At 35.4% G+C, this 20,000-nt stretch overlaps 2 protein-coding genes across 5 annotated transcripts in view; one reads left to right on the top strand and one right to left on the bottom strand.

Annotated features, from left to right (window-relative positions):
- Positions 1-9,554, top strand: part of LOC113824454 (thimet oligopeptidase) — a 17,337-nt gene extending 7,783 nt beyond the window's left edge. Inside the window, exons 6-14 of the mRNA XM_027377195.2 lie at positions 526-638; positions 1,704-1,923; positions 2,441-2,545; positions 2,965-3,087; positions 3,266-3,403; positions 6,189-6,263; positions 6,673-6,849; positions 6,978-7,238; positions 7,396-9,554. Of these exons, the coding sequence (XP_027232996.1) occupies positions 526-638; positions 1,704-1,923; positions 2,441-2,545; positions 2,965-3,087; positions 3,266-3,403; positions 6,189-6,263; positions 6,673-6,849; positions 6,978-7,238; positions 7,396-7,596 (1,413 nt within the window). The 3' untranslated portion in view covers positions 7,597-9,554. The remainder of the gene's footprint in view (positions 1-525; positions 639-1,703; positions 1,924-2,440; positions 2,546-2,964; positions 3,088-3,265; positions 3,404-6,188; positions 6,264-6,672; positions 6,850-6,977; positions 7,239-7,395) is intronic.
- Positions 9,555-12,059: 2,505 nt separating this feature from the next.
- LOC113824450 (uncharacterized) overlaps positions 12,060-20,000 on the bottom strand; it is a 329,798-nt gene continuing 321,857 nt past the window's right edge. For 2 of the 4 annotated variants that reach the window (XM_070122561.1, XM_070122563.1), the window contains 7 exons: positions 19,899-20,000; positions 19,520-19,615; positions 19,198-19,394; positions 18,907-19,086; positions 18,356-18,517; positions 17,735-17,762; positions 12,060-15,621 (listed from right to left, as the gene is read on the bottom strand). The exon at positions 19,899-20,000 is cut by the window's right edge and continues 65 nt beyond it. In XM_070122561.1, coding sequence (XP_069978662.1) covers positions 18,377-18,517; positions 18,907-19,086; positions 19,198-19,394; positions 19,520-19,615; positions 19,899-20,000 — 716 coding nt within the window. In that variant the 3' untranslated portion in view covers positions 12,060-15,621; positions 17,735-17,762; positions 18,356-18,376. The remainder of the gene's footprint in view (positions 15,622-17,734; positions 17,763-18,355; positions 18,518-18,906; positions 19,087-19,197; positions 19,395-19,519; positions 19,616-19,898) is intronic. The other 2 variants (XM_070122565.1, XM_070122562.1) reach the window with 2 other exon arrangements.

Here is a 20,000-nt window from a genome sequence, read left to right as displayed (position 1 = left end):
TTTTTTTGGGTTGTATGAAGGGTACAAGAAAGTTTAAAGTTTGCTGGAAATTTGTAGCTGTGAGTGTGGTGGACCAGCAGGATAAAATAGAGCAGCCATTGCATTGAGTTCAGAAGAAGCTTTATTTGTATTTTCTATCTCATTTACACTAGACAGGCTGTAGGTATTCCCCTATATAGAGTGCATATACATAGCCTATGTGGCTGTAATTTTGCTTGTTTTATATTTACTTTATTCTAGTATCATTATTATGCATATTTTCTGTTACTGTAATATATGAAAGAATATAGCAGCCGTAGGGGACACTAATATACACACTTTTACAGGTTTAACTCCGCTATTTTAATAAAGTGCTTGCCTGTTGGAACCCAGTACATTTTTCTGCATGATGCTGGATCAACCTTTTTTCAACATTTAAAATTTAACATTCTTCTTGATTTCCAGCCATACGCATAGAAAGGTAAAATTGAAATGCCATATGTGTGGAAAAGTATGTAATAAGTATTGATAAATATTGATTTACAGAAAGAAGACAATAAGTTAGAAGTAACAATGAAGTACCCACATCTCTTTCCCATCACCAAAAAGTGCCGTGTGCCGGACACTAGACGCCAGATGGTGACTGCCAGTCAGTCCAAGTGAGTTTGAATTGGAAGGCACTTGTTAGATCCGTTGCTGAGTTCATATATAATTGCGTGCTTGTGTGTGTGTGTGTGTCTTCTTCACAAATGGAAAGGCATGTGTCATAAATGTGATAACGTATTTTCATTCTGATTTTAGATAGAGAAATCCTATTTATAACTCTTCATAAGGAAAATTATTATTTAGGATTTCAACATTCATTTTCGGTTGTAATTGTAAGCCCTTCAGATGACCATTATTTGAAATTTCAGTTTTTCAGAAGCTTAATCAGAAACATGTAGGTTACATTTGATGAATTTGCCTTTATGCAATAGTAGTATTTCCTAAAAAAGAAAAAAGAAAAACACCCAGTATAATAAAAGATAACCCAATAATCATGCATAATTAACCCCCTGGATCCGGATGACGTTATGATCATGTCAAGGGAAAACTTTGGCGGCTACATGGGTGACATGAACAAAGTGTCAAGAACGAAGAGCAGGGTGATGAAAAAGACTCGCCAGGAGTGGACAAACCTCTTGGAATGTGATTTGACTCATTATTCCCATCGATAAACGAATACGGAATGTAAAGTGTGTAAGCAGTGACTGATAGAGTGCAGGCTCCAGGGAGGATGCCATTTTCATGCTGCACACTGTATTCCTGGCCGCTGCGACCAGTGGCACAGGTTGTATTACGTAAAATTGAAAGTTACAAAAAAAATTGACATTGGACACAAATAACGAAATGTTACATTTTTTTTTTTTTTTTCTTGCACTGAACTATTTACTACATGGAGAGATGATGTGGAGTCTTTGCAAGGAAAATAAGTAATTACCATCTGGATAAAGCAAATCAAAAGACAAATATGGACATTGGAAAATTGCGATAAAGCTGAAAAAGTTTTCACCAAATAACTTCTCAAAGGGGAGGCACAGAGTCTTGTCTCCGCTCGTGGGTGTTCATGCATGCCTGGCCCATGCGCCGCACACATGGGATGCTGGCCACTCACGTAACTATTGCAACCGGATCCAGGGGTTAATAAATGCTATAGGACTTCTGTAACATGGAAATAATTTCAGGTGTATGGAGGAGAACACACCTATCCTGGAGGAACTGATAACCCTCCGTCAGAAGGAGGCCGATTTACTGGGCTACAAGAATCACGCTGCTTATGTCTTGGAGGAACGTATGGCCAAGACCCCAGAGAATGTTGCCGAGTTCCTCTCCAGCCTGTCTGAGAAGCTTCAGCCGTTATGGAAGCAGGAGAGACAGGACATGCTGAAGTTGAAGAAAGATGAGGTAGGCATGGGACTCTTTCTCTAGTCCTTCTGATGTGTGTATTCGTACATTCTTGCATCAGTCCAAGCAGTTCCTTGAGTTGCTACCCAATACGCACTCCTTCCCATTTTCCACTTACTTTCTTACTCATATACTCACTCCCTCATACTCATTCATTTTCTCTCACTCACACAATCAACCACTCTTACTCACACACTTTCTCTCTCTCTCTCTCTCTCTCTCTCTCTCTCTCTCTCTCTCTCTCTCTCTCTCTCTCTCTCTCTCTCTCTCTCTCTCTCTCTCTCTCTCTCACTCACTCACTCACTCACTCACTCACTCACTCACTCACTCACTCACTCACTCACTCACCTGACCACCCACCCACCCACCTACCTACCCATCTACCTACCCATCTACCTACCTACTCACCCACCCACCCACCCAAAAGACAGATGCAAAATTAGAATGATCATTTCCATTTAGATAGAGGAATTCATATGTAAAGGAGGCCATTCACTGACTTGCATTTTCGTTCCAGTGCGAAAAATACAGTTATGAATACTCTGGCAAGCTAGACTTCTGGGATTTCCGTTACTACATGAATCAGGTGGAGGAAAAAATGTTTGCCGTGGATCAAGATGAGGTACGACCATGTTTGTTTTTGTACTTTTTTTGTGAAGTCTGTGTTTCGGACTAAATACATATATACATAAACCTATATGTATATATACAGACACATATTACCGTTGTCATATTTCGTAGTTGAAAGTTTAATTTTTCTTCAGAGGTGTTTTTTATTTATTTATTTATTTTTATTTTTTTATTTATTTATTTTTTTTTTCCATTTATTGCATAGAGATATTGTTCATGTTACATTACTTAAATTATAGCATTTTAGTATTAGCCCCTGTTTTTGACACTATATATAATGGGGTGTGTGGTAGACCTGTAGATGTATAATGCTTATATTGAACACGCTACTCTGGCATATCTTCACCACTTTGTATTGTTTTACTCTCTGCATAATTCTCATTTCCTTCGTTTCTTTTGTTTTCTGAACAGGTGCGTCAGTATTTTCCCCTGGACAAGGTTACTTCTGGCTTGTTGGATATATACCAAATTTTGTTAGGCCTTAAATTCACCCAAGAAGTTGATGCAGACACGTGGCATGAAGACGTGAAACTGGTAAGTTAAATAAAAATGTTAATAGGTTGATATATTTTGTTATGCTTTATGATATAACACACAATTTCTTAAATCGTATAGACCACCATAATATCAGCAACCAATTTATTTATTATTTTTATTTTTTTATTTTTTTATTTGTTTTATTTTATTTTATTTATTTATTTTTTTTTTTCAGTATCGTGTGAATGATGCTGAGACTGGAGAGAAAATGGGATACTTTTTCCTAGATTTATATCCTCGAGATGGCAAGTTTGGCCATGCTGCTATTTTCCCCCTTCAGCCATCCTGTGAAGGGCCCACAGGAGATCGTCAGGTACAGTTACGATCAGTCTTTTTTTGGTACTGCCGGTTGTTGTAATTCTTGGCCTTGGGCTTCATGCCATCTTTTCTTTTTTGCTGTTCCTACATTCTCTCCCTTCCTTACTTTTGTCTTTTCTTCCTTTCTTCCTTTGTTTCTTCTTTCCTTCCCTCTTTCTCTCCTTCCTTCCTTCCTTCCCTTTCCTGCCATATATTCTTGGGTATTGTGTCTTGAATAAAGAGAGGAGCTAAGGGTGATTATGATTCTTGAGCTGTGTTTCTCCAAAGTCTTGGGCTAACCACACACAAAAAACGAAATTATCCCTTTCATTTATTCGTTACAACATTGTTGAATTTTAGACTTCTTAATTCATTGCACCTGGGGGGACTACACATACTTGACAACCAAGTTTTGGGCTTGAGCCTGGGTGTTATTGTGTTCCCTTTGAATGTGGCTTTGACTATGTTCTTCAAGTTGTGTGCCGTGCATCATCCTACAGAGATGCAGCCTTCCATAGTTGGCTAAAAGCTCTAGATTTATTATACTTTTGTAAATAAAGCTCTAAGGAAAGGAATGCCTGGCAAACTGATTTCTTTGATAAGTGAATTGACTGTTAGAGTACCAAATTGGCCTATATTGCTCTGGTTTTATGTTTAATAAAATGATGACCTTCTTAGATGGCTAAATTCCATTTTTGAGACAGTGTTAAAAACTCCAAAAAATAACATAATCATACCTTGGAAATATCACACCAAACTTATGTAGGTTTTTCGTTTTTAACCCCTACGATCTGGTTGGCTAACCCTAATGTCATTAAAAAATTTGGCTAGAGGGACAGGTGATGTGAACATACAATCAAGGAAAAATATAGTTGAGGACTGGTTGATGGTAACATGCTGTCATGAGGATTTTGGCTGAAGGCCCTGGCGATGGGAATGAGTGGACAAAGCTCTTGGAGGGTGATCAGACTCAGTGGTAAACGGGTATGGAATGTATCATCCGTGAACCATGACTGGAAGAGCACTAACTCCTAGGGGGACAATATTTCCACGCTCAGGTTCTTGATCCTGACCACTGTGAATGATGGCAGAGGTTGTATTACAGAAAATTGAATATTACAAAGAAAAAGAAATTTAAAATGACACAAATTACAAAATGTTACTTATTGTTATTATATCACTGAAATATGGACTACCTAGAGAGATGATACAGAGTCTGTGCAAGGAAAACTGTTACATCTGGATACAGCTTATCAAATAACAAATATAGAAAGTGGAAAAATGGCAAAAAAGGAAAAGAATGCTTATTGAGAAAGAGGTGATAACATTGCAAAGGGGAGGTCTCAACACCACCCATAAATGTTCCTTTACACCTTGCCTATAAGTCACACACCTGTCAGAGTGGCAGCTCAAGCAAGCCTAATGAATATATTTTGTGCCATTTGTGGCGCAGAAAAGCAACCAGATCCAAGGGGTTAAAAAGGATAAAGATATCACCCAGTCTTTTTTATAATCTTTTATGTTTTTAGGAAAAAATAATGAAACTCAAAAGCATAAAATTCTAATTGCATCCTCGTAGTTTCATTATTTTTTCCTGAAGAAAGGATAAGATTTTCTTTTTCTTTTATCTAAAACCTGTGTTTTTGAGTGATATTTTAGATGCATACTGCAAACAAAACACACCAGTAACTGAACTTAGCTCATTTTAGTACACGTCCATGGCAAACAATTGGTTGGAGAGAGCAGGGAGAGCACAGGGTGACATGACAAAGTGGTCACCATGCTGTCTGCTGTCATGGTAGGACAAACAGAATGCTATGTTATTATATTTCTGTTTCATGCATACCATCATTCATATGTGGATTTTCTTTCTTTTCAAGTATTTACATTTACATATACTTATGTACGTTCATATTCATTATATCGAACACACCTTGAACATGTTCTAATTATCATCACTGTAAATGTCATTATGAAAGCTTTTAGCTTGAATACTTGCATGTACAAGTGGAATGACTAAAAATGGCAAATATGTTTTTACACATGTAATTATATCTTTATTACACCATTTAGGAATCCAAAGTTTGGCAGTAAACAATATAAATTTTTTCTACATATATATCTGTATCTATATAGATATAGATATGTAATATAATACATATGAGTATGAAAATCAAAAGATAAGGTTATCTTTTAGATGAATTTAATTAAAGAGATGAGGAAGTTTTAAAAAGTACACTTAATAGGCCCTAATATGTTGTTCCGATGATCTACAGTATTATTTGCAAGGCAATCATCTATCTAACAACACGCTTCCCTGTTAGCTGGTGTATCACTTGAGTAAAAGGGTGTCAATTGATAAAGGAATAACTTGACTATGTAGTGTCTATTCTTATAACCCCAATGTCATTTCTTCTGTATAGAGAAGTATAAGAAAAACATATTCTGGTGTTAATAAAACATATATTAGAGGGTGGTCGATTATTTTTCTCAATCATGGATTTTTTGCTGTATGTTTTAAATCTATTTTCTTTCCTGCTTGCTCTCAAGCTTTTCTTCTTTAATCTTTTTCCAAATATTTACTGATTGTTTATTATTACCATCTCAAATAAGGAGCTTAATGTTTCCAAAGAAGGTGGGCACTTAATCTCATTATGTCTTCCTGTAGATTTAAAGCTCTGCCCAAGCGTTCTTATGTCAAAGAATCTCATTCTTCTTTGAAAAATGTTTCATCATTTATAAACTTTAAAAATTTTAATGTGCATATATGACTAACCTCTTATGTGTATCCTCCCCCCCAGGTCGCAGTCTGTGCAATGATGTGCAATTTTACTAAGCCTACCAAAGACAAGCCAGCACTCTTGGACCATTCAGAGGTTTGTATCTACTATAATGTTACTTATTTTTGGTTTAGTGAGGAATCGGAGTAGAAACGAGATTGAATGATATTAAATTGTTGGACACTACTGTGTTATGTGTATTTTTCTTTGATCTTTTCTTGAAGGGCTTATAAAGACAGGGAAAATGCTTACAGAGATTATAAAGATAAGATTTTAGATCATGATTTATGAATGTAATGTTTTAAAAAAAGGAAAAAGGATAATGGTTTGAGATATGAATGTAATTGATATGATTGTGTACACTGGTGGAACCTATTTATTACTGTAAATAGACATTTTTGTTAACTTTTCTACTTAAATCAGATACATTTTTCGGTATTAATTATTCCTGAGACTCGTTTTATGATCTTTTCTTATTTTGACACATACATATTTTCTCTTAAAGGTTGAGACATACTTCCATGAGTTTGGTCATGTGATGCACCACATCTGTTCCCGTGCAACATTTGCTATGTTTGCTGGAACTCGTGTGGAACGTGACTTCCTGGAAGCACCGTCGCAGATGTTGGAGAACTGGGTTTGGGAGAAGGAACCTCTTGCCCTTATGTCTGGTCATTACAAGGTAGTATTAAATTGTTGTTGCATGTTTTTTATGAAAGACATTAAATTTTGTATGCTATATATTTCCAATATTCTTAAATATATTTGGTCATTATGATTTTAAAAATAGTCTCCAATTTTTTTTGATAGACTGGTGAAACCTTGCCCGATGAAATAGTAGAAAGGCTGCAGAAGTCACGGAAGGCAAACGCCGGTGGCTTTAACCTTCGTCAGATCATTTTGGGAACCTTCGATCAAACAATCCATACAAGAGGGGAAGCAGACACAAAGTCCTTGTTTGCTCAAACGTATCGTGATATTATGGACATCGAACCCATTCCAAACACCAACATGCCGGCCAACTTTGGTCATCTTGCTGGTGGTTATGATGCACAGTATTATGGTTATCTGGTAAGAGACGTCAGTGTAAATTTAGTTAACCTAAAACAGTGCTACGTCAACTTCAGCATTGGATTAGAGTTTATTGAAAAATACAAGTGTAAATAGAATATATCATTGACATTTTCATCTAGATATTTCCTTAAATATTAAACTCTTGCACCCACAGTGGAGTGAAGTATTCTCCATGGACATGTACGAGAGTCGCTTCAAGAAAGAAGGCATATTGACCCCTGCAGTCGGAACTGATTATCGTACAAAGATTCTTCAGCCTGGCGGATCAAAGGATGCTGCAGATTTACTTAGGGATTTCTTAGGTCGTGATCCAACACATGATGCTTTCCTGCGCAGCAAAGGCCTGCAAGTCTGAATTGGGGAGCAGCTGAATAATGCAGTTTTGATGCCATTGTAAGTTTAGAAGTGTATAGTCACTTTTTTGAGTTGGGTAATACAGATTTATTTTTTACAGAATGCCATGTGTGAAGTTATTTAGAAAAAGAGATGTTGAAATTGTGTTTAAGAAGCACCAGAATTTGTTCTTTAGTACATGGGATGAGGAGTAACATACTGTTACTCAGGATTAATTAGCAGTGTAAAGAACTGCAGTTACATATTATATTAATATGAAATTCAAAGGAAACTCAACGAAAACAAAGTATCGCCGTTACGCAAACTGTTATATTCAGTAGTCTACATTCACAGGCTTTGATATGAATTTGTTTTTCTGTAGTATTATTTGGTTCATTTAAGATAAACAAAAATACCAAATGATTGCCAATATAATATATATATATATATATATATATATATATATATATATATATATATATATATATATATATATATATATATATATATATATATATATATATATAATGTACTTGATTATAATAGTTATATACAATAAGACCTATATTCATAAGACCATTACACAGATATAAAGGAGCACGGATTATATTTGATACTAAAAACTATAATAAACAAAGTCCTTCTTGTAGATTTTCCCTGACTTTTTCAGTACACTTTTTTGTTTTTTAGAGACACTGGTACCGTATGCCATCTCTGCAGAAATTTCATTGTCCATTAAATTTCTGTCAAACATAAACAGGATTCAAGGAAAAAATAATGTAGCATGAGCCACATCAGGGTGGAGTGTGTTGTGACTGGTGCAGAGGAGTGGACAGTGGTGCGGCAGTGGAGACGGACAGGGAAGCATTGGAATTTCACATTCAAGTTTATGGTGAATTTCATTTTTGAAGATAATCTCTCAACTAGCTGTTGTGTTTCAGACTTTATAGAAAAAGTTACCCTGGTGGAGTTTTGGGAATAACTTTTTTATTCTCAGAACTATTTAAGATTATTTGTGGGTTTATTAACCACTAAAAGACTCCCACAGAGAATAAGGTCTTGTTGTGTATGTATATATATATGTATATATATATAGATTATGTATGTATATATGTATTTTTTTCTGTTCTTTTTTCTTTTTTAACTATTATAATAAAAAATAAGCAAGAATTCTAATTATTTTGATGAACACAAAGGTAACTAACATATCTTGGAAACAGAGCTATCAAAGAGGTTTAAATTTTGTATTAAATGTACTTAACAGCAAAAATTCAGTGTCATTTGATATAAATTTAACGATGTCAATGCTTCATCATAAGAAAATTCACTGCCTGTCTAGTCATGAATGTAGCACTGGCATTTCCTAAGATACTTATGGGAGAATCTTCATTAGCATTGCAGTTATTATCAAAGTCTTGTTCCTGCTTTGATAGTGAAAAAAATGAAGTTAAGGAAGAAAAAGGTGTAAATAACTCCCATTCGTATCTTGGTGATGTCACTGAATATGGATTTTTTTTTATTAGTATGGTCTATCAATCCCTTGCTCAAATGTATTATATTTCTATAAAAATTTGCTTAGAAAAATTGTAGTGATTTTAGTTGTCATAAGCAGCAGGTTATGTATACAGTTTCAAATATTCTTGTGTTCAAGATATTTCAGCTTGGAATTTTTATTGTAACTGGTTGTACTGAAGAAGATTTTAAGTTAATGTCTTATTGTAGAGTAAAGTGAAGATAACTGTGCAGCTGTTTCTTGTTTCGTATAATTGACAGCAGGAAAGCTGTAAGTCATTTTTTCTAACTCCATGTGTAATGCTGTTCTTCATAAATACATGGATTTTGTTAGCTCCAGTTTATAGGTCTTGGTTCTTTGGAAAATATAAACTTTTACTGATGTTTTTGTTGCTAAACATTTTGTTGATAATTGACAAGTTTAAATATTTTACCTTTCTTACATCCAAATAAAAAAATGTTTTATTGTTTAATGTATTACTTTTCATGTAACATTACAGGTACAGGTGGTGCACCTGTCATTTTAGTACAGTATACACCAAAAAAAGAAAGGGGAGAAAATGAAACTTGCATAATACATTATAGTACAACACAAAGTTAAATTACTGGATAGGCAAGATGCAGTGTTAGACAGGAGAATTGATGAAATTATACAGGGAGATGAAATACATAGCTATCATTTATGTGCTGTCTGTTCTGCATTACATCAAATATGAAAACACTGTCCATAGGAGCATGTTGTCTGCATTATATCAAATATGAAAACAGTGTCCATGCAAACAAACTGTCTGTGGACACAAGTGAGAACTGTACTTGTTAATGGACACACTGCAAATGCTAATATGTTTGTGAGGGAGTGGAATGAAAACATTAGACACTGTCCATGGCAAATGAGCGGATGCCACTGCCAGATACACAATATTCAAGTTGTCCAAAGCCTTCAAGACTGACTAGTCGATGTTTTTTTGTTGTTGTTGTGGACAGGGCTAAAGATAACTCCATTGGAAGTGAATATTAAAGTCTTTGAGAAGACCAAGTGCTGTGAATTATTATTATTATTTTTTTTATTATTCATTTTTTTTTTTTATTATTATTATTATTATTGGTATCCAGAAGTTAGTTATTCCCCAGAATGTCATTTTATGATTAAGTTGTTATTTAAGAAGATAAAAAAAAATCATATTTGCCCCCACACAGATGTACAGATTATTTACAGTTATAATTGACATCGGAATAAAAGAAACATAACTATTTTTCATAACCTAAGAATTGAATGTAAAGAGCACTGACTAAATCTAAAATTAAAAGGTAATGTAAAGACTAACAAAAGAATAATAATGAATTCCTGAGTGCTTTACTATATCCAAAAAGAAAGTACTTGTGAAATTTAAACAAAATGATCTTGCTTAAAAGCTGTGAGATCAAATTCATTAATATGAATTTCCATTACATGTGTATATTTTTCTTTCTGTGAAAATTATATAAATAAAGTACTTTTATATATAATCTCAAGATTACTGACAACTTTTAAGATGCAGTTCTCGCTCTGGGAACCATTGTCACTAATTGGATATATATTTTGTTTACATTTCATGCATCTCTCTACCAGTAATGTAGGACAAATACTCTGAGATTTATTATGTATCCAGAAATTGCTAAAATTTCAAAGAAAAACAGTGACTCACCACTCACACATGTCCGAAAATCCTCTCATTACCTCCCCGTTGCAATGTTTTATTTTTGTAGGTGTGCATTTTTCTTCATAAACATTTTTGTTATTTACGTTATTATTAAATGTTTGTATTAAATTTTCTGTAACACACCCTGCATCCCAATCACAGCAGGCAGGAATTGGATCCTGAGCATGGAAATAGTGCCCTATGCTCTTCCAGCCATGGCTTCTGGGTGGTACATTCCACTCTTGTTTACCTTTGGGAATAATGCAAGATCCCCTTCCTAAAGGCTCATTCAGTAATCATCTTCCAAGAGCTGTGGTGCGAGTTATTCCCATAGCCCTGGCCTTCAGCTTAATTTTTGTGAGGGCATGTTCCTGTCACCGGGCCTTTTGTCTATTTTTTTTTTCCTGATATTACAGTCACGTCTAGATCCAAAGAGTTAATGATAGCAGGCAAAGATAGTACAAGAAATATTATTAATTGAAGGTTTTGAGTATTAAAAAGCGGTCAAGAGTGATTTCCATAATATTTAAACTTTCAATGTCTATTCATTGAGAGTGGTTAATGGTTAAAACAAATAAATGTGCTTGACATCTAAGGTCATATAGCACTATGGTGAAGTATTGAGGTGAAATGAGTAAAAATTAATTAACAATTAGGATACAGAGTGTTAAATGTTAGTGTGTTACAGGATAGTATGATAGGGAAATGGGTAAAGGGGGAGTGCAAATAAAGTAAATCAGAGATTAGTAAAGGAAAGGGTTAAGGGCATTGGGCAATTAGATGAAATGGATTATATCTGTTGCTGAGGAAGCTATAGAAACATTATTTAAGGAAAACTAGTAAAAGAGCTGCTACGAGGTAATGTGGGTAGAGATGGCTGTTGGAAAAGAATCTGGGGGATGAGATAAGGGTATCTGGGGAAGGAGGTGAAGTATCAGGAAGAGGTTCAGAAGGAGAGGAAATCAGAGGACACAGTTGTGACAAAAAGGATTCATGTGAGTATCCAGGTGGAAGAGGTAAGAATAATGTGAAATGAAAAGGAAATAGTGCACATGGAGGAGGAGAGGATGGGGTGTGTTGGGAAAGAGGTATGAGGAACTTGAGGGGGAGGAGGATGAGTATCAGTAAATACTTTGAATGTAGAGGTAATCAGAATAGAGGGATTGGAGGGTGGATGAGTATTCATTGAAAAGAAAAGGAGGAAAGGTAGGCCTTTTTTTCTTTCTTTCTTTTCTCCACCCCCCTCCACTTAGATAACATGCAGCTGAGGGCTCATATATAAATGAAAATACAATTTATTCTATGTAATAATGTATTTTGCTCACACCTGGGTATCAACATTGATAAAGTTTGTGTAAGCGCCTGCAATGCAAATAGACAGGCACTTAAATACATGACTTGCCAGAGGAGTTGTACATACATGTGTAACTGAAATACAAAAATACACAAAAATTCACCCATAAAGTATTACATCTCAAGAGGCATTTGAACTAAAAAATTTCAGAAATAATGCAAATGGTTGCTTCAGTCATCTTAATTACTTAAGGTATACCATGAAACTGGGAATGACAGTTCCTTGGTCTCTCACAATGACTGGACATGAACATTAATAAACAATTATGAGCCTTACAATCTACTGTTATTCAATCTAGAATGGCCACTACAAATGGCCTTGGCTTTAACAATATTCCTCCCTCAAATCAATATACTACCTCAATGGAATGTATGTATGGCATTATCTAAACCAATGCAAGAACCATTCTACCTTTTCAAGAGATAAAATCATAAAATCTACCAGTATACCTGTATATTTAACCTTACTTTATACAGTTCTGTCAGTTAAAATAAAAAAGCACTAACTGGTTCTGCAAAATTCAGATTTTTTTCTGACAAGTTTCAACTGTTCCAGTATACACCAGCAATCATAAACTTTTACACAAATCATGGGTAATTTACCACATGCTGGTAACTATGGCAATGATCGTAACATAACCAGCAACGATAGGTCTCAATAAGGAAAGTTCTATTCTTTCTCCGGAACTTTGTCCTTGGAATGTATTTTACATTCATGGATTTGATCTACACTACATTCAGAACTTGAAACATGCCGTAAATATTTATCTCGTATTCAACATCCTGGAATTCCTACATACAGTTCTCCATGACATACTGGTAATAATTTTGCAAAATGTAAGGAAATAAGAAAAAAAAATGAATGGTTATTTCACAATTTACACAAATGCCACAAACAATGTGATGCTAATTCAAAACAATCTAATTATTAAAGAAGTAAGTACACAGTAGTACTAAATTAAAAGAGACATTCTTTACTTAACTATAAATAGTTACTGGCATATTTGTTAAGATCCATAGTTGCTGATGTGGCTACATGTATGTTACTGTGCTGTGTGGACTTCTCCTACAGTGACCCAACCTAAGTTTTTTCACATTAAATTGTCAAGAAGCTATCTCAACACACCATGTTTTCATGCCTTAAAATTCTAGCATTGCAAATTGTCATACTATATATATATATATATTAGTTATTTATATTATTTAAATAAAAAATACTAAGAAAAGAAAGATGGCAGAAATTCAAGTAGCTTTCACGATCTGATGAGATGCTTCCTATGAAAAATATATAAATAAAATAAAAATAACAATGATCAACTGACTTTGGTGGAATATGTGCCCTCTGTGGGTCAGTTTAGGAGGCTCAGGTGACTGACCAAAGTGAACACTACAAATACATAGGTTCTATTTTACACCTAAGGCTTTATGTATGTGTTATTCACAATGGGCACAAGGAAATATGGTATTATATGCTACAGATGGGAGCTACAAGCAAAAGAAAAAAGAGTGGGAATAATACTATTCCCAATCAATGGTGTCTAATCTGACCTACAGTTACTTATGGCTGCCCTTTTATATCCATGCAGACCTGGAGATCTTGCAAGCTGACTAAGCTCCTTGTGCTCACTGATTTATATCCCTAAGTATGTAAAGTTTCTCCAGTCAAGCACTCATAAGTACATTATGTTAACGACTAGTTACTTGGCTATATGCGGTAACAAGAAAACATTCACTCACAGTCAACAAGAGTAGAAGTAGCCTATATGAGTTCAGCTGAAGAGGTACAGTAATTGTTTTGAACAAAGCTGAGAGATTGAATGACCAAGAATCTTGTCACACACAAGATAAATTAAAATAAAAGAAAAGAAAGTGTGTCTGTACATATATACATACATACATACATGCATACATACATACATTATATATATACATATACATATACACATATATATGTGTGTGTGTATGCTTATATATACAACACAGCTGACAGTGAGGTTAAAGTTATGTTTCACAAAACATACTTAGCTAGTTGTTCTGATTGCTATACTGTGATCTTAACTTGACAGTGTTGGATTAGTTTAGGTTCTAAGCATAACTCTTTTCACCATATTACAGAATATTCATGAACTTCTGTTGAGTCATCTAATATATATATATATAACCACTATAATCAATCACTGTAAAAAGGTAAAAATAATTAAGCTCAGCAACATTTGCCAAACACAGATCAGTCAACATCCAACAAATAGCATGTTCCTGTGACAATAATTGATAAAGCAGAGAAAGAGATACAGTTGCACTAGGCCACATAAAACATTCACAAATGTACATCAATGTGTTAGTGGTTAGCAAAATTTCTACGCAAGCAGAGGCACAACTTGATCCCCTGCTGATGATCTCTTCCACGGGAGTACCGAGAAGCGGAGGCTGTCTTCATAAAGTAAGAATTCCAAGAATTACTCGTGTTATGCCCACTTAGAGCTTGCTAAAGAGTGGCCAGAATGAGTTCTTAAGATATTCTTACGTTTATAAACTCAACCATACTGAGTACGTGCAGAAGATTTGTGATGCAAGGTAGTCTACACACAACCAGCCAATCTGGGCCCTGCTGAACGTGCGTACACCAAACCAGATCCAAACACCAAGCCACACGCCCACATTACTTGGATTAATAGGAATCCCCTTATAGTAAAATCCAAACCATCTCCATTTTCTATGTCTATGATAGAGCTTTCCATTCTTGTCTACAATATATCACTTGTGACAAAATTATATGTCAATCTGTAGGAAAGTGGCGGGTGACTAGAGAGGAACTTAGGAAGTCAGGAAATATGATGCAATTATCAGCTTAAAGGAGTCTACCATTTCTACTGAAGTCAAAAAATAAAAGATGCCATATTGTGCATGGCTGTATGGAGGGCATATTAGGATATATGATTTAGGTTGCTCTCTAGATCATTTTACTTTGTAAATGATTTATTGAAATGAATTCATGCTGCTGCTTCTGATACCAACTCATCAAGCATATCAGTACAGCTGTTTGTTTTTAAACTATTAGGACTGTAGCAGTTAACCATGTTGGCTGAATGGCACTTCACTTCTGAAGCAGAAAACTGCATATTTCATTGATCAGTTTAGGTACTTCCTAGTTCCTCTACGCCATCATCTTCCTCATCCCCTACTCCCTCCTCCAGGTCAACTCCACCCTCTAAATCCTCTTCCTGAGGAGAGAGATCTGGAGGGAGTTGGAGGCGACGGAGGGCATCCATGGGGGACATGGGCGTGGCTGGTGTGGGAGGAACCTTCATGAGGGCTTGAGTGGTTGGAGAGCGATGGAGAGTGGAAAAGGAGTGGGGAGATTCACACGTGGGAGAGACCAATGCCTGCACCTGTCGTGAGGAAAAGGGACACCCTGACACAGTCGGGGAAGTGGAGCCTCCACCAGGGCTGGTCAGGTGGCGGTGCGGGATGACCTCACGCTCTGCAGGCTGGGCCCAGAAGTCCTGTCAGGTTAGTTGGTGTTAGTAAGAAGGAGTAAGTAGTGGGTTATGAGGATTTCAGTTACTAACTATTAGTAATGAGAGCAGTAGTGATATCTTTACTACACACATATATATGTATATGTTAATATTCAAACCAACCTTATTAGAGAATGTTGAAAGAATCTTCCCATGTGATTAGGAGATACACCCTGAGTCAAATGTACTAATCATATAAGAAAATAAGATTATTCAAAATCTGTATATCGCCCAATATCATTAGGAAGAGGAAAGTCAGAAATTCCTTCACCATTAAACACACACGCACACAGAACCCATTATCAAGTCCAGCTAGAATTTCTACACAACCAAAAACAGCTAGAAATAACATGTACAATACAATTCTACATAACATACAGTACATGTAATACACAGCCTTGCCATTATAAGTGTACATCTACATCACCTACTATAACTTGTTATTGTAGTTAATGAACCACATCACTTCCTCTCCAGAGGAGTGAAGTGATGAGTAAACAAGTGTTAGCACTTTATTCCAGATTAAAAAGATACAGCAAAACCTCTTTATGAACCCAATTTCAACAGCATAATCTGCATTCAATTATATACAGAAATAGCAGGTGATTATCAGTAACTATATGAAAGGAACTGATAATACTACAAGACCTAACAACATTCCTTGACATAAGATACAGGAATATCTATAACAGGACAACTTTATAGTCCTCTCATCCCATATGATCAAGAATGTACACAGTTGTACAATATCTGGTAATTCCTTACTGCAAATGATGTAAATCCTAAATGAAAACTACACCAAAAATCTTTAAATTCTTTCATCAGTAGAAAAATAAAATAAAAAAACCAACAACCATATTCACACCACCTCATGGTGCTAAATCTGGAAAAGGATTTTGCCTCTAAAGCATTATAAAGAGCTTTCACTGTACCCAATTCTCCAGACAAATAAATAATATAGTCTTCCATTTAACCAATTTCTTTTTGCTTCCACGTTCTTATCTCATCCTGTAATTTTGCAAGTTAATCGCATTAAATTTAAGATATGTATAATAGGTGATATTCATTGAAAAGCCACTTTTTACACTAAAGTTAGAACTTACAGATCGTGCAAATTGCCTCCTTCGCATGCCTGGCAAAGAAGGCCTGACAGACAGGCACTAAAAGGATGCACATACACTTTGTAGCCCAAAAAGGCAGAGCATCAAGTGTAAAAAGAAACTCAAATAAAACTGCTGAGCATAAAAATCAAACTCTACAAGCTTGTTTGAAATTTTTTGCTTTTGGTTTCCTCTAAGATAGGCAGTCTGACCAGTTATAAAAACAATTTCAATTATATTTTCACATATACAAAATTATCCAAAATACACCATACACAGGTACTTCTAAGATGTGTTTTTCAAACTGAGAATGGAATTCTTGATGTTTATGTATGAGAGAATCTATGATCTTGGAAGATATCACACAGGCTTCTCTTTCTACAGGTCAGAAACACCATGCGCTGAATAACACTTTTGAAATACCTTTTCAGTGATAGGAATTGTAAGTACACCATAAAATTTTTGAAAAATCGTCATTAATAGCAATCATATTCCATATTGCTCTCATCTAAAATCAGTGCAATACATTAAGGTGTACTGTACTAAAGGAATATTCATTCTGGTTGAAGTCAACAAGAGTTAGCTTCAGCCATTAGGAAATAAATATTTATATATCAACTTAGTCTCAGAAACTACAACATTGTATTACAAATCTAGATCTCATTAAATTCACTAATGATCACATATGGTATTTCTAACATGTTTCATTGTAAGGTATTTTCACAAAGAACTGTCTTCAATCGCTTGAACAATTAACAGCAATACATCCTTAAACTGCCATGTGCTAAAAATGTGAATAAAGCACACAGTGGACTCCTAAATACAGCAGAATTCTCTTTGCTTTGGAACAAGATCAGTGAATCTGTCATAGCACAAATCTATAAAGTTAAAATCAAGCTTTGATGCTCATGTCATAGCTGCAAAATGACAACAGTACTGCTGACCAGTCAATTTTTGCATGGCTTTCAAATGCTTCCATTTCACTGCATGAAACTTACATTAAAATTGCAATGAGAACTGGCGCATCTGAGGGGGAAAAGTTTGACTTCCATTAGCCCCTAAATCTTTTGTTTTTTTGTCATCTTTTTTTAATGTCATTTAAGTACAACCTCAATATACATATAGATCTAGATTCATGCCATTCATGTAACATTATCTTCTTCAGATATTCTACTTGATATTCATTCTTTAAAGTGGCAACAATACATACAACTAACAAACTCTACCAATTGGTAACACAGTGCATAAAATCAATTCCTAAAAATCTACATTGATAGAAGACATAAAGTACAAAACCAGAATGGCTAAGTGCACAACAAAATTATATGTGCTTAACAAAAGTCTGTAAAACTTCCAATTCCAATTTGGTTATCTTTAGGCTGCTCACTCTTTTATTAGGATTAAATCAAATAAAATAATTTAAAAACCACTGTCATACATACTGTCCTCAGCACTATGCAGGGTTTGCAGTATGAGAAATAACTCTCCAACACACACACACACACGTAACTTGAAAGTATCACTGTTAAATGAACTGTTATCTTATGCCAAGTCCTATGTCTCTTCACAAGGCATGTCACTCTACATCACTGAAGTCTTGACATGTGTGAAGTGATTACCTGCAGAGGTGAGTCCTCATCTCAAGACTCTGCTGACCGAGCCTTCCGTCCAGTGATGGAACCAAACATGGAGCGCAGGGTGGAGGAGATGCTGCGGGGGGTTCCTGCTCCCCTGCCACGACTCACGCCTGGGTGGGCATCCAAACACTTCTGGTATCTCAGCTGTGGAGAATTATGGAAGAGTTAAATAAGGAGGAGTTGAGAGATGAACACCTAATTGGTACTTCAGCTCAACATAATCTTCAAAAATGAGTGTCTTTAACCAGGGATTCAAGACATGTACAAAGATGAGACTGTTACAGGTTCAGTTTCATTTATATGCTAATGTACTGTATATACCATTCTAAGCATAATTAATTAATTGTATTGTTTAAAACTATGGTACAAAATATTGATGTGTATGGTGTAAACTACTGAACTAGTTATTAATAATTAACTCCATTAATTCAAATTTCAAATTCATAGTTATATAGACATTATACATTATAAATTAACAGCTGATTGAGAGCTGCAGATACAGCTACCTACATAGAGTATTTTCAGTTCCTCACCTTGCATGCAGCCTCAATGGTCTTGCAGAGTGCTCCAGTGGATGGCTCACAATAAAACACATAGGCAATAAATTGGTCCTGGGCCGTGTGCATGATGAAGGCACAATGCCTGACGTCACGACCAATACCCAAGAAGGACAGGTATCGAACTCTGCACTCGGCTATTTGCTTGCCATCATCCTGTTGAGAACACCAAATGTTAATTTGCTATTAACACAAACTACTAAAGATAAAAATGTCTAAACAGTCTATCTTTGATCAGATGACACTCAACCTGCAACGGATACTTACTGTATTTGTGACAGTAACAGTGGAAGGAGCAACAGCCACTGATACTTGCTTCCAAGGTCTTGGATTTTCTTCAGCTACTCTGTCAATTGCAGTGTTGATGACTTCCATGCCTGAGGGTTTTTCAACTTGAAGCATGCCAACGTACTCTACGCGCATGACCTTCTTTGGTTCCTCCATTGGTGTGGGGAATGACTGAGCTGTTGATGGAAAAACTTGTTCTGTAAAAATTATGAGCCTCTAGAAAAATAAGTTACAATGTTATTTTAAAAACATACAATATACACCAAAAAAAAAAAAAAAAAGGTAATGATTTTCTAATTACCAGGAATGATTTGAGGATGACGATGAACTCGGCGATGTTCAGTGGGCAAGTTCGTGGGTCGTGTCAATCTTCCAGTACCACCTCCACTACTGGCACCTGGAAAAAGATATCAGACAACAAATTACAACCTGGACATATGCCTTACATGTCTTTAACTAGTATCATAGACACTATAACTTTTTATTCACCTAAACACAAAGATACTAATGGAAAAAATTGGTGGGATTGGAATAGAAACAAAATAAAAATTAACATTAATTACGATGAAAAAGAAAGACAGAAAGAGAATATACACATTAATTATCCTTCATGGTCATGCTCTTAATCTTGAATGAAATACAGTGGCAGAAGTTTTAGAATACAATAGTGCTGAACCTACTTGTATCAAGGGGTTTGTTCATATTCTGCTGAAGTGAACGTTCAATCATAATCTTCTTGCAGATGTCTCTTAGCGTGTTTGCAATCGTCCTGGCAGGAGTGT

Source organism: Penaeus vannamei, chromosome 6, assembly GCF_042767895.1.
Source record: "Penaeus vannamei isolate JL-2024 chromosome 6, ASM4276789v1, whole genome shotgun sequence".
NCBI lineage: Eukaryota > Metazoa > Arthropoda > Malacostraca > Decapoda > Penaeidae > Penaeus > Penaeus vannamei.
The sequence above is the reverse complement of the archived record's forward strand: the minus strand, read 5'-3'. Positions and strand labels throughout refer to the sequence as shown.